Raw genomic sequence first — 20,586 nt, forward strand, 5'->3', positions numbered from 1 at the left:
TTCCGACAAATTCTTCTCCGGTAGGACCGTTGGCAAGTTCACGGCGGAAGAAGTGGCCTCAAGAGGAGACATAAGATGGGAGTTGAAGCCGATGCGAGCGGTAGCTCGAATTTTGGAGGTGATATGGCTTCAAAGGACACCAACACGGTTCACCACGCATTTCTATCTGATACTGATCTTCCAGCACCGACGTATTGATGGATACAGGCTGAGAGGTTTGATATTGGACATTCCAGGTTTTAGGCGCTCAAGCGCTCATTTCTTGAACAGGGCACCAGGATCGATTGAACGAGAGGCGGCACCGGATGAAGGGATATTTTCTTCGACCAGAACTGCTAACTTTCTGTTTCAAGCAGCCAATTTTTTCACAAGTGAGTGAACGGCCTGTTGTCCTCTCCTCCCCTAGTTGTTAGATGAAATTCGATTGAATGCGCTTCGAATAGGTTTGCAAGATATCATTCTCACGAACTCGAGTACCACTCAAGTGGCAGTTGGTCGTTCCCTATTTTCACAGATGTTCTTTCAATTTGCTTTCAATTGAGCTTTAAAACTCGAGTACTCATTCTTTCATTACATCATGACCTCGGTGGCGACTCGATGGAACCGGCGGCGGATGTAAGATGACTCGTGAGAATTGTGAGAACGCGTATTTCTTAACCTCAAAAATGCCGAACCCAACACGTCGTCGAACGACGCCGCTCATTCACCCTTTCATTCCTATAACCTGTACTCCCAATGCCTGGCCGTGAAATTATTAATCTTCAAGTAGGTGGATTGGTTTCCGAGTCGAGGTCAACTTCCTGAACTTTTCATGTATAGGTTGGTCAGGTATGACGGAGCCTGCTGTTCGTTTATGCAGATCCATTGATAAAAGAACGTTCAAAGGCTGGAAATCAAGTAGGAGAATCATTTTGGAATGCCCTTTTGTTAGAGCATGGGCTTGATCAGTCTGGGGTGAGTTTGGATTGTTCTCACCATTGCTTGAAAATTCTAATCAATGTGTTCTAGGCATACGTCGGAACGAACCCCTTACAAACTGCGCGGGTATGTGAGAGCTGCTGAAGGTCTTGTGCATCTCAAGATGGCCAACTATCATAACAGCTCGACGTCTACTTCACCGAGGTTGCGCACACCAATAGCCAGTCCAAGTATGTTCCCAGAAGTATCCAAGTCGATCTAGAGGCCGGCGTGTGCAATAGAGTGGGTATCGAGCGTGTTTTGCACTTGAATTTATAGTCTTACGCTGTGTCAGTTAAAAAGTGGACCTCTCGGTAAACTCTTTCGACCCGATACATACGTGACAGGAAATTCGGGTGCCGGTAATAACTGGGCTAAAGGATGTACGTCGAATGATGATGTTCTCTACTCTCTGCCTACTCTTCCTCACTGACATCTCTCTAGTCTACACAGAGGGTGAGTCAAGATGTTGTCGCGTATGGTTCGCATAATTTGACGAGAATTCGTGTAAGGTGCCGAGTTAGTGGACGCATTAATGGTATGCCCACACCATGTCGTGCTACCCCTCTTGTTCAATTTATTTCCTCTTTTCAGGACGCAACTAGACTACAAACAGAGAATGCCGATACCCTGCAGGGATTCCAAGTTATACACTCTTTAGGTGGAGGGACCGGTTCAGGTTTAGGAAGTCTCATGCTCTCAAAATTACGCGAGGTGTGTCTCACGAATCCACATCCATTCTCCATTTTGACAGCACCACAGGAGTATCCGGATCGGATGCTCGCCACTTTCTCCGTTCTTCCGTCGCCCAAGGTATCTGAAACGGTTGTTGAGGTATCATCGTCCATCGAATCTGGGCCCTGAGTTAATCCCTCACGCCCCTCAACTTTCTACTAGCCCTACAACGCGATGCTCTCAATCCACCAGCTCCTTGATTCCTGTGACCTCACTGTTTGCATAGATAATGAAGCTTTGTGTGTTGTTGTTCCTATCTCTGGTTCAGTAACACTGAACGTTGTTCCATATAGGTACAACATAACAACCGGAATGCTCAAGATTAAGCAGCCTGGCTTTTCTGATCTTAATGGTGTTCGTGGAACTCTCGTCCTTTCAGTTTCGTACGTCCAATAAGCTCCCCGATGCAGCTTATCTCCAAGGTCATGTGCGGTGTTAGCACCAGTCTTCGCTTCCCCGGACAACTCAACGGGTGAGTGGTATCAACGGCATTTCATTCTACAACATTAAATGGGTCTTCGTTCTTAGAGATCTACGCAAATTCTGTACTAATTTGATTCCTTTCCCTCGGGTATATTTCGTTTTACATTGTTAAGTATGACTCATGAAACTCATTGTTGGACTCTGCAGTTACATTTCTTGATGCCGAGTTATGCGCCTTTTCACGACGCCAGGACTCAAGCATGGCAAGGAACGTCCATTCCCGAGTTGACTGCCGCGTACGTACCATTCCCCTTGCCATTTCTTCTGCACGATTGATTCTTTTGACCCCTAGACTGTTTGACCGCAAAAATCTTCTGGTAGCTTGTGATCCTAGATTCGGGTTCGTTGATCCAGTTCTCTGATACCCCGTAAACGTGTATTATCAACTGCACCACTTTGTTTTACAGTCGTTACCTAACAGCTACTGCCATCTTCCGAGGGAAGATCGCATCGCGAGAGGTTTGTCCTTCATGCTCTATGGTTCTACAAGTTGTGACTGACCTACGATCCTTCTCGTTCCTCAGGCTGAAGTAAGTCGCATTGTTTGGCACACGACGGTTTTCATGTTGTTCATGACCAAAACCCATAGTACGCTGTGCATGATTTACAAAAGCGGAACTCACATAATTTTGTTGAGTGCGTCTGATTTACATCTCAAGTTCCGCCAAAGTGACTGATGTTTGTCTTTCCTCTACTCTTTGCGCTGAATCAGGTGGATACCCGATAACATCTCTGTTTCTCTCGTTTCCGTTCCTCCTGTCGGCCAGAAACAGGTGTGTTGGATGACCTATTGTCAGTGCTCATTAAGAGCAGTTATTCACTCAATTGTTCCATCAGGCTGCAATCGCCTTAGCCAATTCAACTTCCATACAAGAAGTCTTCCAGAGGTCATTGGAAGGGGTACGAAACTTACATAACCCCCGGTTCTTGGTCTCATTCTCTTTTGTTCCTCTACGTAGTTCTCGGCGATGTTCAAGCGTCGTGCATTTTTGCACTGGTTAGTGGGTCATTGCTCCATACGAAGCCTGCGGTCTGATGTCTCGGCCCCACCGATTAGGTACACTGAAGAGGGTATGGACGTGATGGAATTCTCCGAAGCTGAGAGTAACACAAAAGATCTCATGTGAGTCCGGTTCCATTCTATACGTGTTTTTTTCGCTCACTGCGAGCTTTTTTCTTCTTCGAAAAGTGCGGAGTATCAACAGGTTTGTTCATCTCGACTCCTCCATCAACTGTCTTTACTAAACTTCTTCTTAGTATCAAGAAGCCTCCGCGGACGTGGATTATGAGGAGGAGCAGGAGGAGCAAGAGGAGGAGGGGCAAGCTTTCGAAGAGGAACAACAACTGATATAACCGACATTATTGACCGGGCCGCACAGATGTAGCTGCTGACAGCTGTAATACTGTAGTGTGAACCGTTAGTCGCACTATTACTTCACTCCCAAACACTCCAGACTTGATGGAGTGACGCATGTCTGCCCAAAAAAAACTAATGACGTATGCGCTAAAATATGAACATCGTTCCAACGTATATTTTAATTCCTATATGGTATTTAGTTGACTCAGGAGGGGCTAGTTCCTTTCAATTCACCCGCCACATGTACGATGCCGTCGTAGATCATCGTTGGTGCCAGCGCATACTGTAACCTGGCTGTAAACATGTTGGGTTTCATGTTTCTAATTGAATGGTATGTATTGTAAACTATAGCTAGATGGTGCACAGCGAGGATATAATGGAATTACGATTTGTAACTTGTATGATTTTCTCAAGTATGTCTCTCGGACGGACTAGATTTGAATTTGATCATATAAGTACGTTAGGGAATCAAATCGCGGGGGTTCGGAAGCGATCCAGGTGATATAGGAACGTATCATGTCTGATATTTCTACAGCACGTCTAGAGGCATGAATAGAGTAGCTACAAATACCACCCTCGTTTCAGATCAGACACAGGCACTGAACCCCGGAGAAAAACCAGGTTAGCGTTCCTTTGAGCCACACTTTCACGCTTGTAAGTTCTGTCCAATAATACATGAAGATCTGATATGGTTGTGCCTTGCCATAAGTCAATTCAAGTCAATTCATGTCCCTGGCAATGGCCGAGAGGAACTGATCCGGACCCGATTGAATGCAGACGCGGCAGGCAGCTCGCCCGATTGCCAGGGGTCGTCTGGCCGAAGTCCACTTAAATTCCTATCGTCGCACAAATGTATTGTGCAGGCTCCCACTGTCAGGACTATGTGGGAGACGTTTCAAGTTGTTACAGGAACCGTCGTAGGAGGTAACCTGGTGATCCGCGGTCGGACTACGTCTGGACACCCGCAGAGTGGACATATTCGGCATAGAACCGGCACCACGGCACTCGTCCGAATGTGGGTTTCGCTTACCAGCCGATTGATCGGGACCGAGATAGCCTCGACCTCCGAGCTCCGAGTTACGAGTTCGGATATTGCTAAGCAACGACATCTTTCCATTTCTGTCGCCTCACGGTCTAACCTAGCCCTCTCTAGCTCCTCACTCCCGACATGAAGCAATGGACGCAACGGCGGTTGCTGCTTCAAGTTTCAAGGGCTTGCAACTGTAGGCCGGGGGACCGATCGAAAAGTGGCGGAGGTTGAAATGTACGATTGAGGATTCCATGTGGCCCTATGTAGGGTTGCTTCTGCCGCCATATCGACAGATCTATTCGTGGGTCCCGGTCGCGCTAATTTACCGGCGATGTCCCATTCATTACGGGTTCTCCAGTACTTAAGGGTAGCTCCCGGTTAACAAGTTGGTGTGCTACTCTGTCGGTTTCGACTCCCTCCACTATGGTGTCTCACACACTTTTATTTTTACTGGCATCTTCAGTCTATCTTGGAGTATTGGGTCAAGAGCCTGAAACTCAGGCAATCGATTCGAACTTAGGGAGTGCTTGCGTGAGGGTTTACACTTTTTTGACTGTACACGATCAGATCCCTTACCATATCTCCCAAAGTGCGATGCTCTCCGCGCTGCGCTGCCATCCTTGGTCTTTGCACGCGGTACTCCCGAATATATAACACGTCACCAGACGTATTACTCCCTCCAGCAACAGGAACTGTTTCCGAATTGCACAGTCAAGCCGAACTCTGCTCAGGACGTTTCCCTTGTGCTAAAGATTGCGAAAACCCATCAATGTGTATTTGCGGTCGCGTCCGGTGGACATATGTCGTGGAAAGGGTCCTCCAACATCGACGGTGGATTTGTTATTGATATGAGGGCTTTGAACCAGATTGACATCTCTGTCAAGGACCAGACGGTCAAGTTGGGACCCGGATCACAGTGGACAACTGTCTACGCTGCCATGGCCCCATTCAATGTAACTACCACTGGTGCCAGAATCAACTCCGTGGGTGTCGGTGGCTTCCTTTTGGGAGGTAAGCTTTTGATGTTCCAAACTTGGCCGATTGACTTGTGTTCTAACTCGGATCCAAGGTGGTATAGCATTCGCATCTGTTACCAAAGGTTTTGCCGCAGACAACGTCTTCAACTACGAAATCGTCCTCGCGGACGGATCCATAACCACCGCGAGCAAGACCAAGAATGCGGATTTATTCTGGGCACTGAAACTCGGCAGCACGAACTATGGTATCGTCACGCGGTACGACATGACCACTTCCCCATCGGCTGTGATATGGGGTGCTGTTAGCGCATACCCCATCACCAACCAAAGCGTATCGGAACTTCTTTCGGATTTCCAGACATACGGACACGATACCAAGAATACTAAAAACTTCAAATCAGTCGCTTTTGCTCAAAGCGGCGGTGTAGGTTCTCTCTCGACGGTTCAGGCCAATCTCGATGGGATACCTCAGCCTCCTGGCACGTCTGTCGCACCCTCTGTTCATGCGGAGCTCGTGGGCACTACTCATGACGTCATAGACCAAGTTATCGCAGGTGCACTCGCAGCCACGGCCCGGGCACATTGGTTTACTTTCACGACCAAGATCGATCAACAGTTCTTCAAAGATCTGTATGCGAAAGGCGATCAAATCTTCAAGCCATTGAACAACCGGGACGGACTTAGTTGGTTCATGAGCTTCCAATCCCTCCAGAAGAGTTACATCGCAAAAACAGCTGGCACCCCGATCTTCAACACATTGAATCAGTCGAACGATGATCTTGTCAGTGAGTAACTTATCATCCTCCGTATTAACTGTGTCTTCCCCGTACTAAGCGATTATGGATCGATAGTTAACCTTATTCTTGTCACTTGGACGGATCCTGCTGATGAATCCGTCATGAGGAAAGCAACCGACTCCCTCGGCAAGTGGGGTGAAACCGAAGCTCGAAAGCGTGGCCTATTGAACGACTTCGTATATTTGAATTACGCCAATGAGGAGCAGCTCATATACACTCGTTCGGTCACAAAAGACGATCTGGATAAGATGCGCACGGTGCAAAAGAAGTATGATCCGTCAGGAATGCTCAACAAGCTGTGGAGGGGTGGCTATAAGTTACCGAAAGCAGGCTATAACGGTTTTGAGACGAGCGCAGCAGTCCAGGAAGAACAAGATGGCTTGTAAGATACACCTTTTCGTTTTATTCCAATTGCCCTTACACCTTTTGCCCCCAACAGAATTACCGCCGGACAGAGTGACGAGTTATGAATGGGATGAATGGTGATGCAACATTTTGGATTTTTACTGTTTGGTATCTCGGAAAGTTGGAACAAAACAATTAGGGGGGCCTCGGGTGCTATTGACACACCAGTAATATAACGGTATTCTTATTCTTATTACAATATTCATGATGAGGTACTCCCAAACTCTTCTATGCTCGGTCAGCCGTCCTCCAGCTTTCCCCCCCCCTTTGATGAGGATCAGAGGTACTTAAGTTCCGACTCTGGTATCTCTTGAGGTACTAGAAGTCACGGTTGGGACTCTGTCGACAACGAGAATTCCTCGAAAAGGAGCAGACTAAGAATATACCTGTGAAAGAAGACATCCGTTCGGAATACCAAGTTCAAAGTTAGTGTTTGCCCCTTTTCACCGAGCTAGAATTACACTAACTTCCGATAGGTCACCCTGTCTGAAATGAAATCGTCCTTCGGAAGGAAGGCGATGGTCAAAGCAAACCAGCCACGTTGGCGGGCCGCCCGGATCGCAAAAACAATACCACCGATTAACTTCAACGATTTCGAGTCGTTGCTTTCACATATATACTGTACAAGGCGTGTAAGCATCCACCTGATCTCATGTAAATAGAAAATCTTCTGTAAAACCCTCTGACGTCGCCCCACGTTGCTGAATTTGAAGTCGACAAGATTATTTTTTTCCTTTTTCCTTTGAGGTTGAACTTATTAATTCGTGTCGGTCGACTCTGGAAGGAATCTGCGGCAAATATCACGACGATTGATCAAATAAAGAGCTAAGCTCGACGCTGACGACGTTAGCACGTCTACTGACTTGGCAGCTCGAATGAGTTACGACGGCTACAATGAACTTCATACTTGTATTCTTACATCTTAAAACTTGGCACCTGTCTGCTTCTTAGCTCGAGTTTCCAAGTCGACCGAAACAACAAGAATCTTGATCCACCTCATAAACGAATCCACAACCTGCTGCAACTCCTCCTCTGTCATCCACTCCCCTCCTGTGGCCCAATGACATTGTAACTTGCCAGCATATTGCCAGCATATGTTCAAAACCGCCGGCACCCGCATCCTCTGCCCGACCACCATATCGACGACCGTCAGGGTTTCATTTCGTTGCGATGGCAAATAAGCATTGAAAAGATTCAGCCGTCCCATGTCTCCAACGGAAGACATGGCGAGCGCGGGAATATGGAAGACCTCGTGGTCGAAATTGTGTATCGCCTCATGTGATTCCTCTTCATGAGTTGCATACTCGTGGAGTGACATCTAGACATCATTGAGTACCGTCCACCGCTATATCCATAATCGATACACACATCGTAGTCGTTCCAACTGTTAGCAGCAGCATCCACCAGCCCGTCCCAGAATGCATCCAAAAGGTTGGTAGAGCTCACAGAAGCAGATGATGTAGAGTCATCGATCCTGAAGAATTCGCGGACCACGTCCATTGGAACGAAAAGGGGCATTGCACCGACGGCCACGAACGGACTAGAAGTCTCGCTGGTTAAACTGTTGTACGGTTCAGGAAATTTGTGTCTCTAGCCCAGGGGGAACATCATTGCTTTAGCATGAACCGATCAGCTGACCAGCGATTGACCTACATAGTTCGCTAAAGTAAACGCAACCTCGTACACCTCCGATTCTTTGTAGCTCCGGGATACAATCTCAAACCGTTCAGGTCCAGCTTTGGCAGCCGTGGCCAAGGAAACCTCAGTATGAGCGAGAATAGAGAGGGCATTGATGACTGGGGTGATGGTCCGTCCATGCAGCTTGCTGATGGCATGTAGCTTTGAGGTGGTCTCCACAGGAAGTGTGACGAGAGCAGATACATCGCGTGCTGTTGATGACGATGATTTGGCAGGCGGCCAGGTCCACACTGACTTTTGAGTAGGTTGAGAATGACATGTACATGTCCTACGAGGTGAAATTGAAATTGCTCACCCTCTGCGACAAAGGGAGAACCGCTTGGTCCTTCTTTGGGTAAATGTTTTCCTTTGCAAGGATAGCAATAGCTGCCGGAGGTAAGCGTTTCGTCTCTTCGCCCCAACGAAGTTCTGAAACTGGTTTAGCAGAGCCGTCGAGGATCGGAACGAGCTTGGCTAGAAGTTCATTGAGAACGACCTGAGTGCTGAGTTAGAGAAGCGTCCTGCAGTGGTAACGTAGACGACGAAAATAGGCTTACAAAAACACTTCTGCCATCGATACTGTTGTGATTAAAGACAATACTGCAAGATTTTTGCGAGCATTCAAGTACCACGGTGAGCCAAGTTCACTATAGCAGCTCACCTACACTGCCAACCATCTTCTATAGGAGAAACATGCAACTCTCCGACCCAATGACCGTTCGCTGGTCTCCACCACTGCTCATCCTTCAGTTGCTTATGCATTTCATATACACCCTTCACCTCGTTGGTGAAAAAGAGCGTTTCGTCAACCCAAGTCTGAACCTGTTTGAAATCCTTGGGCACATGATACGTGAGGGTAAAGTGATTATCCGGAGCAGGCAGTCTAGACGATTTGAGGGCAATAGCTGGTAGAGAATGACGCAAAGCGATCCATGCTTTCTTCATGGAAGGCTCAAGCATCGCTTGGTCATAAGCGGGCTTGATGGCTATTGTGGCAGTCACGAAGGAGATTCCATCGAGAATTTCCGACGCCGTGGACTCGAAGGACTCGAGCCCATAGCATTTGCGCGTCCAGATGGATTTATTCTCGGGTGATCGACTGAAAATGTAGTCCTGCAATTCGTTAGCTTCCAACGTCGTTAGTGGTTTGTGAGGTTGGGACTCGGGAGAAGTTGGGTCCTTCAGAGTGAGTCCTGTAAAGTACTGGGATGGTCCCAGTGTTGATATTTTGCCTCGAGCTTGAGATGGATCTAGCACGTTGTTTGCGCGAGGAGAGGTCGATCGCAGACGCCAAACCTTGCTCAACACTGACTGATTCGGAACAAACCGCCCTTCGCCGACCCACTGGGCGCAGTCGCGCGTCTCCTTCGTCACATATTCGGTGATGGCATGCCATGAGTATGAGGTCAAGAGGTTCCTGGAGTACTGGAGACAATGTGTTTTGGGTGGTGTTTTGAACATGCCTCGGTTGCTTAGAACCGAGTAACAACAACACTCACGGCCATACCAAAATGGCGGCACTGGGTGGTGGGAAATGGTTGTGACGGCATAAGAAGTAGAAAACCGGACTTTCAACGCTTCTTCCAAAAACCTGTGGCCATCGGGGAAGAGGTATAACCGTACATCCTCTCTACTTCTGGCAATCTCAATGTCTTCGTTGATAGCGGTGGCGTTGATGCCTTTGGCACACGCTTGGTTGACCTGAGAATCCATGTTAGCGAAGTCGAACAGATTGTCGGGGCCAACAATACGTACATGATCTTTCTCTCTAATGCCTTATATCGCCAAAAACAACTTTTTCCTGTCAACACCGCCGTTCCCTCGAACTCTTTCCAGTTCGCGCTGCTATACGTATCGAATCTTTGAAGAAAAGATGTGTTATATCGATATCAGTTGGCCATCCATCTGGTTGAATGGGTAACTTCGAGGACTTGGAAACACGTCGCGAAACTTGAAATTGAAAGATCGAAGTCGGTTGGACTCTAGGTGGTAGTGCTGGCGAGAGACTAATTTGCCGGTCGGATGATCACCTTGAGTGCACCTGACTACCACAACGTCCACATAAATCCTGAACAGGGCGTGTAAGCATCCGCCTGCTCTCATGTCTGCTGCTGATCACTTATTGAACGTCAAAAAGGAAATCGCCGATTCCTTCCCCAATTTTGAGGTTAACGCTACAAAAGCATGGCAGGAAATTATCTCTGAACTCGCCAAGAAGGCGGAGACGATTTCTGCCACTGGGACACCTGTGAGTAGTCTCATTTTGCGCAGGCTAGGTCTGAAGCTCTTGGATTAGTACATCCCACAAGTCAAGTTTTCGGAATTATCCACTCTCTCTCCTGAAAAGGTCGCAGAAATAAAACGCAAAGGATCAGTTGTAATCAAAGATGTAGTCGACGATGTTCAGGCAGCTGGTTGGAAGACTTCTCTCGAGGAATTTGTCAAGGCCAACCCGACTGGAATTGAAGGTTGGCCTCACTCGATCTCTCAGTCGCCAATAACCTCACCGCTTGATTAGGCTTTCCCGAAGGCAACTTACAGTTTTTCCAGCTATAGTTCGTTGTTCATGTCTGAATCACCGTCATCGATACTGATCAGTGCATCATAGCTGGACCAAACCTCAAGTCGAAGCGCGCTCTCATCCCAACGTCCTGGCAGCTTCTGCATGGCTGAACAATCTATATACCTCATCTCCGGACACGCACGTTGAGGGAGTAGACATGTCAACGCCCTTGACCTATGCCGATCGATTTAGGATCAGACATCCAGGAGGTCATTGGGGAGCTCACCCACCCCATGTCGATGGTATGTACTCTTCTTAAAATTCCGTCGATATAGTTGTCACTGAGTACTTCCAGGTGGAACAATTGAACGTTGGGAAGATCCCGTGTTCCGGACATGTTTCGCTGAGATTTTTAATGGAAATTGGCGCGCCCACAACCCGTACGACTTGCGTGGCCGGCTGGATGCCCGTACTTCCATACATCGAAGACCTAATCAGGTCCGCTATCTATCAATCATTCTGCTATCATTACTGATCGATATCTAGGCATCTGTCTTCCGAACATTTCAAGGATGGCTTGCGATGAGGTGTGTTTTTCTGATCGTTATCCTACTGTATGTTCAACCGTATATTACAGCGAAACTGGACCGACACGTGGAACTTTGAGAGTGTTCCCTGATGTCCTGCTCTCCAACGCGTATATTATTTTGCGACCTTTCTTCCGACCCATCGCATCTTCAGGCTCAAAGGATTTCCTCAGCCCCGAGAATTGGAAATTCGGTTTGTAATCTCTATTCCAACTCGAACAAAATCAACCCTGAGTTCGCGTCGATCCTTAACAGACATCTCCTACCCCGAATTTCCTGGACTTCACCCAAGAGATGGGGGATACTATGGTCCACGACCAACAGTAGAGACCCATCCTCACATGTTACTCGACAAGACAATGACTTCCGTACCGGATGTCTCTCCTGGCGATGCAGTGTTCTGGCACTGCGATGTTGTCCATGCTGTTGAACCAGAACATCTGGGGAAGGATGATTCCGCAGGTATGTCTTAGTCTCCGTTTTAATCATTCATTCAATGCTCAATATAAACTTGAATGATCTCACTGACTCATTGTTGGTGTGCCAGTGATGTACATTCCGGCTGTCCCATTCACTCCCTTGAATCAAGCATATGTTAATAAACAGAGGGAGGCGTTTTTGAATGGAGTTGTCCCTCCTGATTTCCCGAAAGTCCAGGTTAATGAGGCGGAGTTAAGAGGCATTGGAAAGGCGGATGACATTTTGTCTCCTCTTGGTGAACGCGCGATGGGGTTCCCGATTTCGGTCGCTTAGATTTCTTATGCCAAAGTTTCCTTATTCAGTACATGAAGAACACGTTGAGTCACAGCCATGTGATAGCTGTGACACTGTGAAAATGACCAGTGGGCGCGGCGATGCCCCAATCTTGCCCCCTCCATCCAGGCCAGATAACACATCCCGTGGACAAACGAGGTCCAGGAGGAAGGCCTAGAAAATTTCAATTCGTCTTCTACGTTACGGTTTGCCATGGGTTTTCCCTCCACCTCTCAAGTTCTCAAATCGAGATTGAGCTTAACCGCCTCATTCCGAAATACAACTCAATCAATCAACGACTTACAACCTTCATTCCGGCTTTCATCACCCTAGGCACACATACAAACTACCATGAGTGAGCGGGTCTTGCAATTCTTTAATTGGCGCCGTGGTCCTTGGATTATTTGAATTGGAAGAAGCAAGCCACAGGTGTCAGGAAAGCGGTGAGGTGCGTACATTACTGCTTTCAGGCTGAAATCGGATTTAACCTTCTGCCGTTCTGATACCAGCATTATCCTAAGCGTACGACGAGATCACTGAAATGCTTCTCCACTGGCAGTCTTGCTGAGAAGGGTGCGCTGATGATCCCCAATGGCGCTCATTTATACAGTTTGGTACACTACGATGTTCCCGATACGGACAAGCACTCGATAATCCCAATATTTTCAAATTTGGATCGCAGATGGATCTCTGGCAAACTCGCAGTTGCAGTTTTCAAAATGGTGGCTTCCCTCAGTTGCTTTCTGGTTTTCTATATCTGAACTCTCGAAAGCAGTTCCCATCGTATTATATCCATTGCAGCTGAATGTCCTTCATACAGGAACCCAGACAGAAAGAATATAATCGTGAATGTGCCGACATTCCCGAACTGAGCTGCAACCTCACCCGGGAGGCTCAGCAGACTTCGTGACTAAAGAGACATCGCATCATGGGGTCGGTGAGTCAAAGCAAACATTGATCATTCGCATTGTCATAAAGACTTTTACAGTCAAGCCTCACGTCGAGGTTATTTTCGCCGCGCGCCTTAACTCCCGCGAGCCATTGAGATACCCGTCCCTCTATTCTTTATCATATCCCACAGGGGAGAAGACAACAGACATCTTCCTCGGAGCAAGACTGTTGAATTCAATCGATATCATGCTGTCATATATTTATGATGATGATGGAAAATCCAGAAATGAAAGTTCATCGATATGACATTCGCGCACAGGTTGAGAGTCTGTATATGGTGCGATCTCACATCTCTGTGCATACGAGTTTTCATTTTGGTGAATACTGAGCCGACTGCTGAAGCACCGCAAAGTGATCCAGACGTCCTATAAAGTCTCTGAATGTATTTTATGTAAAGCCATCGACATCCCTTCCCTTCCTGACTCCTCACAAAATGAGCTCGAGTGCAGCGCTTCCCTCTCCATCCCTGTGAGTATCGGTAACTTGTTATAGTGTATGAGTTCTAAATTCATTATCGTTCTACAGCACAGGCCCCCCGGTACGTGTTGGTATCCTCCTGGGTAGCCAGAGCGCCTAATGATATGGCATTGGCAGATTGCAGCCCTGAGTCTCAATTGTATGCTCTTCGCAGTCCTCACGATACAGATCTGTCAGTCCAGTTATAGCTCATGGCGATACAATTTAAATCTTTTTCTCACTATTTTGATTTTTCCTAGACTCGTATGAGGTCAAGTTTCCACGCGACCGCATTGCACTCAAGATCTTCGGTAAGTGATGCTCTCGACACCATCAACTCGTCGGCTTTAAGCCTGTTATCATCAGTTTGGCTGGTTTACATCATGGATTTGACGCAAATTGTCCTTCTCCATATGTTCTGTTGGGACGTTTGGGTCACTGGACTTGCTATTCAAGGAAACGCTCCGACACCCCAGCCTGATACGGGGGCTCACACCATGATGACAGCCATAAGTATGTAACCCTGCTCGACGTCCGTTGTAGCGGTCCCTCGTTGACTTTGGTGGTTTTGACCTCGACAGTTTCTGCAATGATCCAAGGGTTCTTTGCATGGTACGTATTTATCCCTTTCAACTTCCTTTCTTTCGACCGGGCTAACATTAAGAACAGGAGGGTTTACGTATTGAAGAGGGATAGCCTGATCGTCAGGATAACCGCGGCCACCATTGTTCTTGTAAGTGAGCGAGACAATGCATTCGTTTGCCGCATCTCACTACGTTTCCAGTTGGCGTTTACGCAATGCATAAGTTGCGTATGTGGAGTCAGCTCGGTACGTGTTCCACCCTATTATTGGTGGCTTCGTCATCAGCTGAGGACTTCTCCCTCACCCAGTACTATGTAGCCGGCAAAAAGGCGTCCAGTGTGGCGCTCGAGATCGAACTCGCGGTATTCACTCAGGTTGGTCTCGGGTAAATCTTAAGGTGACTCCGGAAGATTTCTAACGCTTTGATATGGTAGATTTGGATGATCGGTGCTGTCGTATGCGATTTACTCATCGCAGTCTCCATGACATGGATTGTGAGCTTCTCCTAGTCCTATTCCCACTCAATCGATTAACAGGCATCTAGCTCATCAGCTATAATCGCGCGTCAAAGGTCAAGCGTACCCGGACACTCGTTAAAAGTTTGATACTGCGATCCGTGGAGACGGGCACCGTTACCTTCGCTTTTACGATGGTCAACTTGATTTTGTTCTGGATAATGCCGCAAAACTACATTTACATGGTGTTGTGAGTTCGAATTTTACATCGAGAGGTTGAGGCATTCTCTGATAATGTTTCTCGATTTGTAGTGACAGAACCTTGTCGAAACTGTGCGTTCATTAATCTTGATTCTTGAAATTGTTGGCTCACTCAAAAACAGGTATTCCAATGCGCTCTTTTTGAGTCTTAACGCAAGGGAATGCGGGGCTGATGTCAGTACGACGAACTGGGTCAGCGATAGTACCCCCGACACCACTGGATCGGTTTCCTTAGATAGATCCCGTATTCGTTTCAGGTCGGACACAGACGAAGTTATTCATATCGCTAGACATACGGTGACGGACACAGAAAACCAGTTCGATGATTGTCAGGTTGGTGTTCCTTTGATTCGGATATGCGGATGATATACTCACATTGACACGTTGACAACCTTTCTTGTGTACCAGCTATCCAACAAGGAGACTCTGAGTTCTGTTTAGGACTTAGGCTGGGAGCGTAGCAGACCTGGAACCAATGACCCAATGACATGACATCTCATGTAATCTTAGCGTACAATAAATAAAATAATCTAAAGTCGCAGCCTAGTGTGTCTTCAAATTCTTACGTTGGACGCCCGCTTGAATTCCTATCATCGTACTTTGACTCCCAGAATAACCACTGCCAGGGCTAATGTCTGTATGTATGGGAGCCTCGAATCGACTAATCCAAACAGGAACGTGGGAGGTGACCGGTGATCCGCGGTTATAGAGACAGCTCAAATAAATTACCGGCTTTTCGGCACAAGCGGCAGCAAAACGGCACCATGGCAGCGATACTGTCTGGCTAGGAATCGTGGTGACATTGCTTGCAACCAACCTAAACTATCTCAAACGGTTTCCGTTATTTCCAAGTTCCCTTCTTCACGATGGTGGCCAGCCGAATGACCATACTCAGGCACCGAGATAGAAGCATTTCCACGCGTGCCGGATGATGAGCTCCGGATAGCCGAGCACGGTTATTGCTAGGCAACGTCATTTTCATTCTTCCATTTTCTCATCTCACTGGCTTTACCAGTTCACTTCTTGCCAGCAAACCGGGGTGGTGGCGTTACATTTTATCTAGCACCATCAGCCGGTTGCACTTGTCACCACATAGCTGGCACATCGTGGGTACCACAATATGTGCCAACTACAGTCAGGGACAGCAGTTCTATTCCTGGTATCGGTCGCGCCCCATGGCCAGGTTTTTCGCGGCTACTGTGAATGCTTTCACGGGTATTTAAGAGTAACTCCAGGTTAACATGTTGTTGTCTGTTCCTTCTTCCTCCGCTATGGTATCTCGCACACTTTTATTTCTACTGGCATCTTCACTCTACCTTGGGGTATTGGGTCAAGAGCCTGATACTAAGGGAGCGGATGGGAGTGCTTGCGTGAGTGTTTGCAATTTCTTGACTGTACATTGGATGCCTTACTATATCTCTCAAAGTGCAATGCTCTCCGCGCTGAGCTGCCACCCTCAGTGGGAGTCTTCGCACGCGGTACTCCCGAATATGACTCTCGTCACCAGACGTATTACTCCCTCCAGCAACAGGAACTGTTTCCGAATTGCACAGTCAAGCCGAACTCTGCCCAGGACGTTTCCCTTGTGCTAAAGATTGCGAAAGCCCATCAATGTGTATTTGCGGTCGCGTCTGGTGGACATATGTCGTGGAAAGGATCCTCCAACATCGACGGTGGATTTGTTATTGATATGAGGGCTTTGAACCAGATTGACATCTCTGTCAAGGACCAGACGGTCAAGTTGGGACCCGGATCACAGTGGACAACTGTCTACGCTGCCATGGCCCCATTCAATGTGACTACCACTGGTGCCCGAATCAATTCCGTTGGTGTCGGTGGCTTCCTTTTGGGAGGTAAGCTTTTGATGTTCTAAACTTGGCCGATTGACTTGTGTTCTAACTCGGATCCAAGGTGGTATAGCATTCGCATCTGTTACCAAAGGTTTTGCCGCAGACAACGTCTTCAACTACGAAATCGTCCTCGCGGACGGATCCATAACCACCGCGAGCAAGACCAAGAATGCGGATCTATTCTGGGCACTGAAACTCGGCAGCACGAACTATGGTATCGTCACGCGGTACGACATGACCACTTCCCCATCGGCTGTGATATGGGGAGCTGTTAGTGCATATCCCATCACCAACCAAAGCGTATCGGAACTTCTTTCGGATTTCCAGACATACGGACACGATACCAAGAATACTAAAAACTTCAAATCAGTCGCTTTTGCTCAAAGCGGCGGTGTAGGGTCTCTTTCGACGGTTCAGGCCAATCTCGATGGGATACCTCAGCCTCCTGGCACGTCTGTCGCACCCTCTGTTCATGCGGAGCTCGTGGGCACTACTCATGACGTCATAGACCAAGTTATCGCAGGTGCACTCGCAGCTACAGCCCGGGCACATTGGTTTACTTTCACGACCAAGATCGATCAACAGTTCTTCAAAGATCTGTATGCACAAGCGAACCAAATCTTCACGCCACTGAACAACCGGGCTGGACTTAGTTGGTTTATTAGCTTCCAAGCCCTCCAGAAGAGTTACATCGCAAAAACAGCTGGCACCCCGATCTTCAACACATTGAATCAGTCGAACGATGATCTTGTCAGTGAGTAAACTTGGTGTCTTGGCGTTTCTGTCTCTCCTGTGTGCTAATTATGATTGATGGATGGATAGTTAATCTTATCCTTGTCACTTGGACGGATCCTGCTGATGAACTTGTCATGAGGAAAGCCACCGACTCCCTTGGCACTTGGAGTGAAACCGAAGCTCGAAAACGTGGCCTATTGAACGACTTCGTATATTTGAACTACGCCAATGAGGAGCAGCATATATATGATCGTTCAGTCACACCGGATGATTTGGATAAGATGCGCGCGGTGCAAAAGAAGTACGATCCGTCGGGGACGTTTGTCAATTTGTGGAGGGGTGGCTACAAGGTACCGAAGGCTGGTTATCACGGCGCTGAAACCACCACTGGAGTCGAGGAAGAAAACCAACGCTTGTAAGATATATTTCGTTGTATCTTTGTGTGATTGCCTTCCGAACGACCTTTTCCCAACAGGGCCACCCGGCACGGGAAGAGCGACGAGTTATAGATGCCACATTAAAGTCTTGACTTTTTGGATTTCTCACCTCTCACCTTCCGTTGTCCCCTCTTCGCTTTTGTCGGCATCCGCTTTCCGCCATCCATTTTACTATGTACTATCTCAAAATATAATGAAGCATCCGGACAATTTGACATCCAATATATAAACTTCTTACCTTATTAACCTCGATCCGGTTTTGGGCTTGCCATACATGAACGAAGGATCTCGAGGCTTGGGGAACGGCAAAAGAGCCGCAGTATAACTAAAACACCTAGTACACATGTAAGGTATGTGTAAGTACAAAAGTCCGTAACATCGTTAGAAGCCCAGGGCTACACTGAATCTTGGTCTCGTTCCATCATCTCGTAATTACCTCTAGAATTGCCAGTCCGCGTCACAGGGAGCATCATCTCCCTCAGTTTCATGAGTCCCCGGGTGGCAGCGAAGATCACAATCTCCGCAATAACGATACCAACTATATACCCGGCTACGCTTAAACGGGATTTCTCTGGATCTAGAAACGTATAGGCTGGAAACGGGATAATTATTAGGGATGAAAGGAAGAAGGGGAGGTAATACGACGCACGATAGAATCCCAGAGTAGCGTGTGTTACATATGCGGAAGCCGTGTAGAGTCCAATTATCAATATCATAAACGGAAGGAAGATCCATTGCGGCGGGGGGTTGTTCGTCAAGAGCATTTCGAAAACACAGAATACTGAGTTTAGGATATGCACAGAAATGTTTCGCAAGACTGATTGTTTAGATATGAGCGTTTGATATTCGGGTAGAAACACCAGCTCACGGTTATCAAGCCTGTTAACGCTAGATGGAGTGGCAATACTGGTCCAAAACACAATCGTGACAATTATAGCTGACCGAAGGACGTTTATCAGACGCGCCCAGGACCGAAAAAGGTGGTTGAGAACGTACGGAAATTCAACACCGTGTTTTGTAGCACCAGATGCAAGATCTGCAACGTTTTCCCCCAACTCTGTAACGGGTATCCTTCAAAGCCTCTTCTGATATACCAAAAGGTCTGAACAAATGATGCCCAGTAGTACGAGCATATACCAATGTACGTGAGGAACGTGAAGAAAGAAAAGTTCCTGTTTCAAGGCAAGTGATTAGGTTTTCGCTCGTCATCCGAAGCTGACATTACATACCTGTAAGCATCCTTGGTGACGATGCTGTCGTATACAAGGATAGCTATCAGCGTAGCAGTCGTGAAGACTGCTACCGAAGCTCGGAACCATGCCAGAAGAGTAGGCGAGAAAAAAGGCGAAGTAACGAGTTTGTGGTAGGAGTCAAAGTGTGTGCTGGCGCTGGCTGCCTTGTTCATCAAACTTGCATCAAACGGTGGTAAGTTATCGTGGGTCGGAGGGGAGGAATGGTTGCCCTTTTGTACGAGTCATCTCTCTTAGACGGGTTGTTCGGTGATCATGACTGTAGGTGTGGTGGCATTTTGGATTTCGGGCGCCATGAGTTCTCGGAAAGGGCTGCACTATGCCGGATCAGTCGGTGTACTCGTATGCGCTGTACACTTCCTTTCAGTGTTGCTCGGACACAATGTCCATGGACAAAATGTGTGTCCCGTGGACAGCGTGGGCGACAAATCAGTGGCGGACACAGGAAAAACAGTGGGCCGGTCTCTATCCGCCTACCCGAGCGTCGTTCGTAGATAACGCTGAGATAACGATAATCAATTATCGATCTGTTCGTCGCCGTGATGTCCTGGTGCCCAAACTACAAAATGTGTCCGCCACTGACCTGTCGGCTACACCTGGTGTCGGACACTAGCCGACAGTGTCCTGAGTAACACTGCTTCCTTTCCAAGTCAAACAATACTCGAAGCTTGAGCATAAAGCATAGGAAATGCAGTGTTGACACTAGCTGTCACCGGAGATGTAGAATACATTGAATAACATACACGGTTCCCATCAAATATGTTTGCAAGGCATGGATAATGAGTACAAAATTCTGCAACATCAGCAGTGGAAGTTATAGAAACCAGTGTTGCTCAGGACACTAGTCGCGTTCAAAATTGAAACTGCTACTAGTCACGTTCAAAGTTGAAACAGCTACTTTGTAAGTCGGTAAGTCGGCCCAGTTGTAAGTGCCAAACAACTGAAAAGGGAAGGTGATTAGTAAGACTGCCACACGACACGTTTGAGCTTTCTGTGAGCTCCCCCCACCCTCCACTGCTTGCTGGGACTAGAGGAACACTATGTTTTGGGCTTAATTAGGACAAATTGACTAGCTTGAACTATTATGAGAAAATATAGAGAGTTTTAAACTCAAAAACGGTAGAATGAACGCCTTACATATTGAACCGGGGTGGGCATTATTTTTTTCGAGCGAGCTGGGCTGGCGCGGCAGTCTTACTAATCACATTCCTTTTTTGGTTGTTTAGTACTTACAGCTGGGCCGATTTACAGACTTACAAAGTAGCTGTTTCAACTTTGAACGTGACTACTTTGTAAGTCTGTAAGTTGGCCCAGCTGTAAGTGCCAAACATCCGAAAAAGGAAAGTG

At 47.4% G+C, this 20,586-nt stretch overlaps 7 protein-coding genes across 8 annotated transcripts; 5 read left to right on the forward strand and 2 right to left on the reverse strand.

Annotated features, from left to right (window-relative positions):
• The first annotated feature begins 652 nt into the window (after positions 1-652).
• TUBB2 (Tubulin beta-2 chain) lies at positions 653-3,767 on the forward strand. Its single transcript, XM_043156664.1, has 25 exons — positions 653-765; positions 820-828; positions 886-954; positions 1,009-1,044; positions 1,102-1,200; positions 1,253-1,340; positions 1,402-1,413; positions 1,470-1,495; positions 1,552-1,671; positions 1,720-1,791; positions 1,855-1,931; positions 1,986-2,046; positions 2,103-2,164; positions 2,221-2,263; positions 2,323-2,411; positions 2,468-2,515; positions 2,583-2,634; positions 2,700-2,705; positions 2,765-2,811; positions 2,888-2,948; positions 3,013-3,075; positions 3,135-3,172; positions 3,233-3,298; positions 3,365-3,380; positions 3,433-3,767. The coding sequence occupies exons 1-25, from the start codon at positions 736-738 to the stop codon at positions 3,526-3,528; spliced, it is 1,386 nt and encodes a 461-aa protein (XP_043006452.1). The 5' UTR covers positions 653-735; the 3' UTR covers positions 3,529-3,767.
• Positions 3,768-4,597: 830 nt separating this feature from the next.
• E1B28_011606 (uncharacterized protein) lies at positions 4,598-6,992 on the forward strand. The gene is made up of 6 exons (XM_043156665.1): positions 4,598-4,863; positions 4,921-5,093; positions 5,153-5,573; positions 5,632-6,324; positions 6,391-6,718; positions 6,776-6,992. The coding sequence occupies exons 2-6, from the start codon at positions 4,986-4,988 to the stop codon at positions 6,804-6,806; spliced, it is 1,581 nt and encodes a 526-aa protein (XP_043006453.1). The 5' UTR covers positions 4,598-4,863; positions 4,921-4,985; the 3' UTR covers positions 6,807-6,992.
• A 571-nt stretch (positions 6,993-7,563) lies between these two features.
• On the reverse strand, positions 7,564-10,442 carry E1B28_011607 (uncharacterized protein). Of its 2 annotated transcripts, XM_043156667.1 has the most exons (8): positions 10,174-10,442; positions 9,918-10,119; positions 9,080-9,843; positions 8,976-9,018; positions 8,735-8,914; positions 8,395-8,673; positions 8,110-8,331; positions 7,564-8,059 (listed from the first exon to the last, which is right to left on the reverse strand). In XM_043156667.1, the coding sequence occupies exons 2-8, from the start codon at positions 9,966-9,968 to the stop codon at positions 7,664-7,666; spliced, it is 1,935 nt and encodes a 644-aa protein (XP_043006455.1). In that variant the 5' UTR covers positions 9,969-10,119; positions 10,174-10,442; the 3' UTR covers positions 7,564-7,663. The 2 variants fall into 2 exon arrangements, with proteins under 2 accessions (XP_043006455.1, XP_043006454.1); XM_043156666.1 differs by having other exon boundaries at positions 9,080-10,119.
• Positions 10,443-10,519: 77 nt separating this feature from the next.
• Positions 10,520-12,261, forward strand: E1B28_011608 (uncharacterized protein; the record flags this gene model as incomplete). Its single annotated transcript, XM_043156668.1, has 9 exons — positions 10,520-10,666; positions 10,715-10,886; positions 10,937-10,973; positions 11,027-11,223; positions 11,277-11,419; positions 11,468-11,508; positions 11,559-11,701; positions 11,764-11,970; positions 12,056-12,261. 9 exons carry the CDS (start codon positions 10,520-10,522, stop codon positions 12,259-12,261), a joined length of 1,293 nt encoding a protein of 430 aa, XP_043006456.1.
• Positions 12,262-13,466: 1,205 nt separating this feature from the next.
• E1B28_011609 (uncharacterized protein) lies at positions 13,467-15,505 on the forward strand. Its single transcript, XM_043156669.1, has 14 exons — positions 13,467-13,680; positions 13,738-13,750; positions 13,807-13,861; positions 13,929-13,979; positions 14,035-14,181; positions 14,250-14,280; positions 14,338-14,401; positions 14,453-14,497; positions 14,560-14,625; positions 14,686-14,745; positions 14,796-14,956; positions 15,019-15,039; positions 15,090-15,300; positions 15,376-15,505. The coding sequence occupies exons 1-14, from the start codon at positions 13,646-13,648 to the stop codon at positions 15,406-15,408; spliced, it is 993 nt and encodes a 330-aa protein (XP_043006457.1). The 5' UTR covers positions 13,467-13,645; the 3' UTR covers positions 15,409-15,505.
• A 438-nt stretch (positions 15,506-15,943) lies between these two features.
• Positions 15,944-18,238, forward strand: E1B28_011610 (uncharacterized protein). Its single transcript, XM_043156670.1, has 5 exons — positions 15,944-16,337; positions 16,394-16,820; positions 16,879-17,571; positions 17,640-17,967; positions 18,028-18,238. The coding sequence occupies exons 1-5, from the start codon at positions 16,209-16,211 to the stop codon at positions 18,059-18,061; spliced, it is 1,611 nt and encodes a 536-aa protein (XP_043006458.1). The 5' UTR covers positions 15,944-16,208; the 3' UTR covers positions 18,062-18,238.
• Positions 18,239-18,252: 14 nt separating this feature from the next.
• On the reverse strand, positions 18,253-19,678 carry E1B28_011611 (uncharacterized protein). Its single transcript, XM_043156671.1, has 5 exons — positions 19,219-19,678; positions 18,986-19,161; positions 18,858-18,926; positions 18,639-18,806; positions 18,253-18,581 (listed from the first exon to the last, which is right to left on the reverse strand). The coding sequence occupies exons 1-5, from the start codon at positions 19,392-19,394 to the stop codon at positions 18,385-18,387; spliced, it is 786 nt and encodes a 261-aa protein (XP_043006459.1). The 5' UTR covers positions 19,395-19,678; the 3' UTR covers positions 18,253-18,384.
• Positions 19,679-20,586: the final 908 nt, after the last annotated feature.

Source organism: Marasmius oreades, chromosome 7 (assembly GCF_018924745.1).
Source record: "Marasmius oreades isolate 03SP1 chromosome 7, whole genome shotgun sequence".
NCBI classification, from domain to species: domain Eukaryota; kingdom Fungi; phylum Basidiomycota; class Agaricomycetes; order Agaricales; family Marasmiaceae; genus Marasmius; species Marasmius oreades.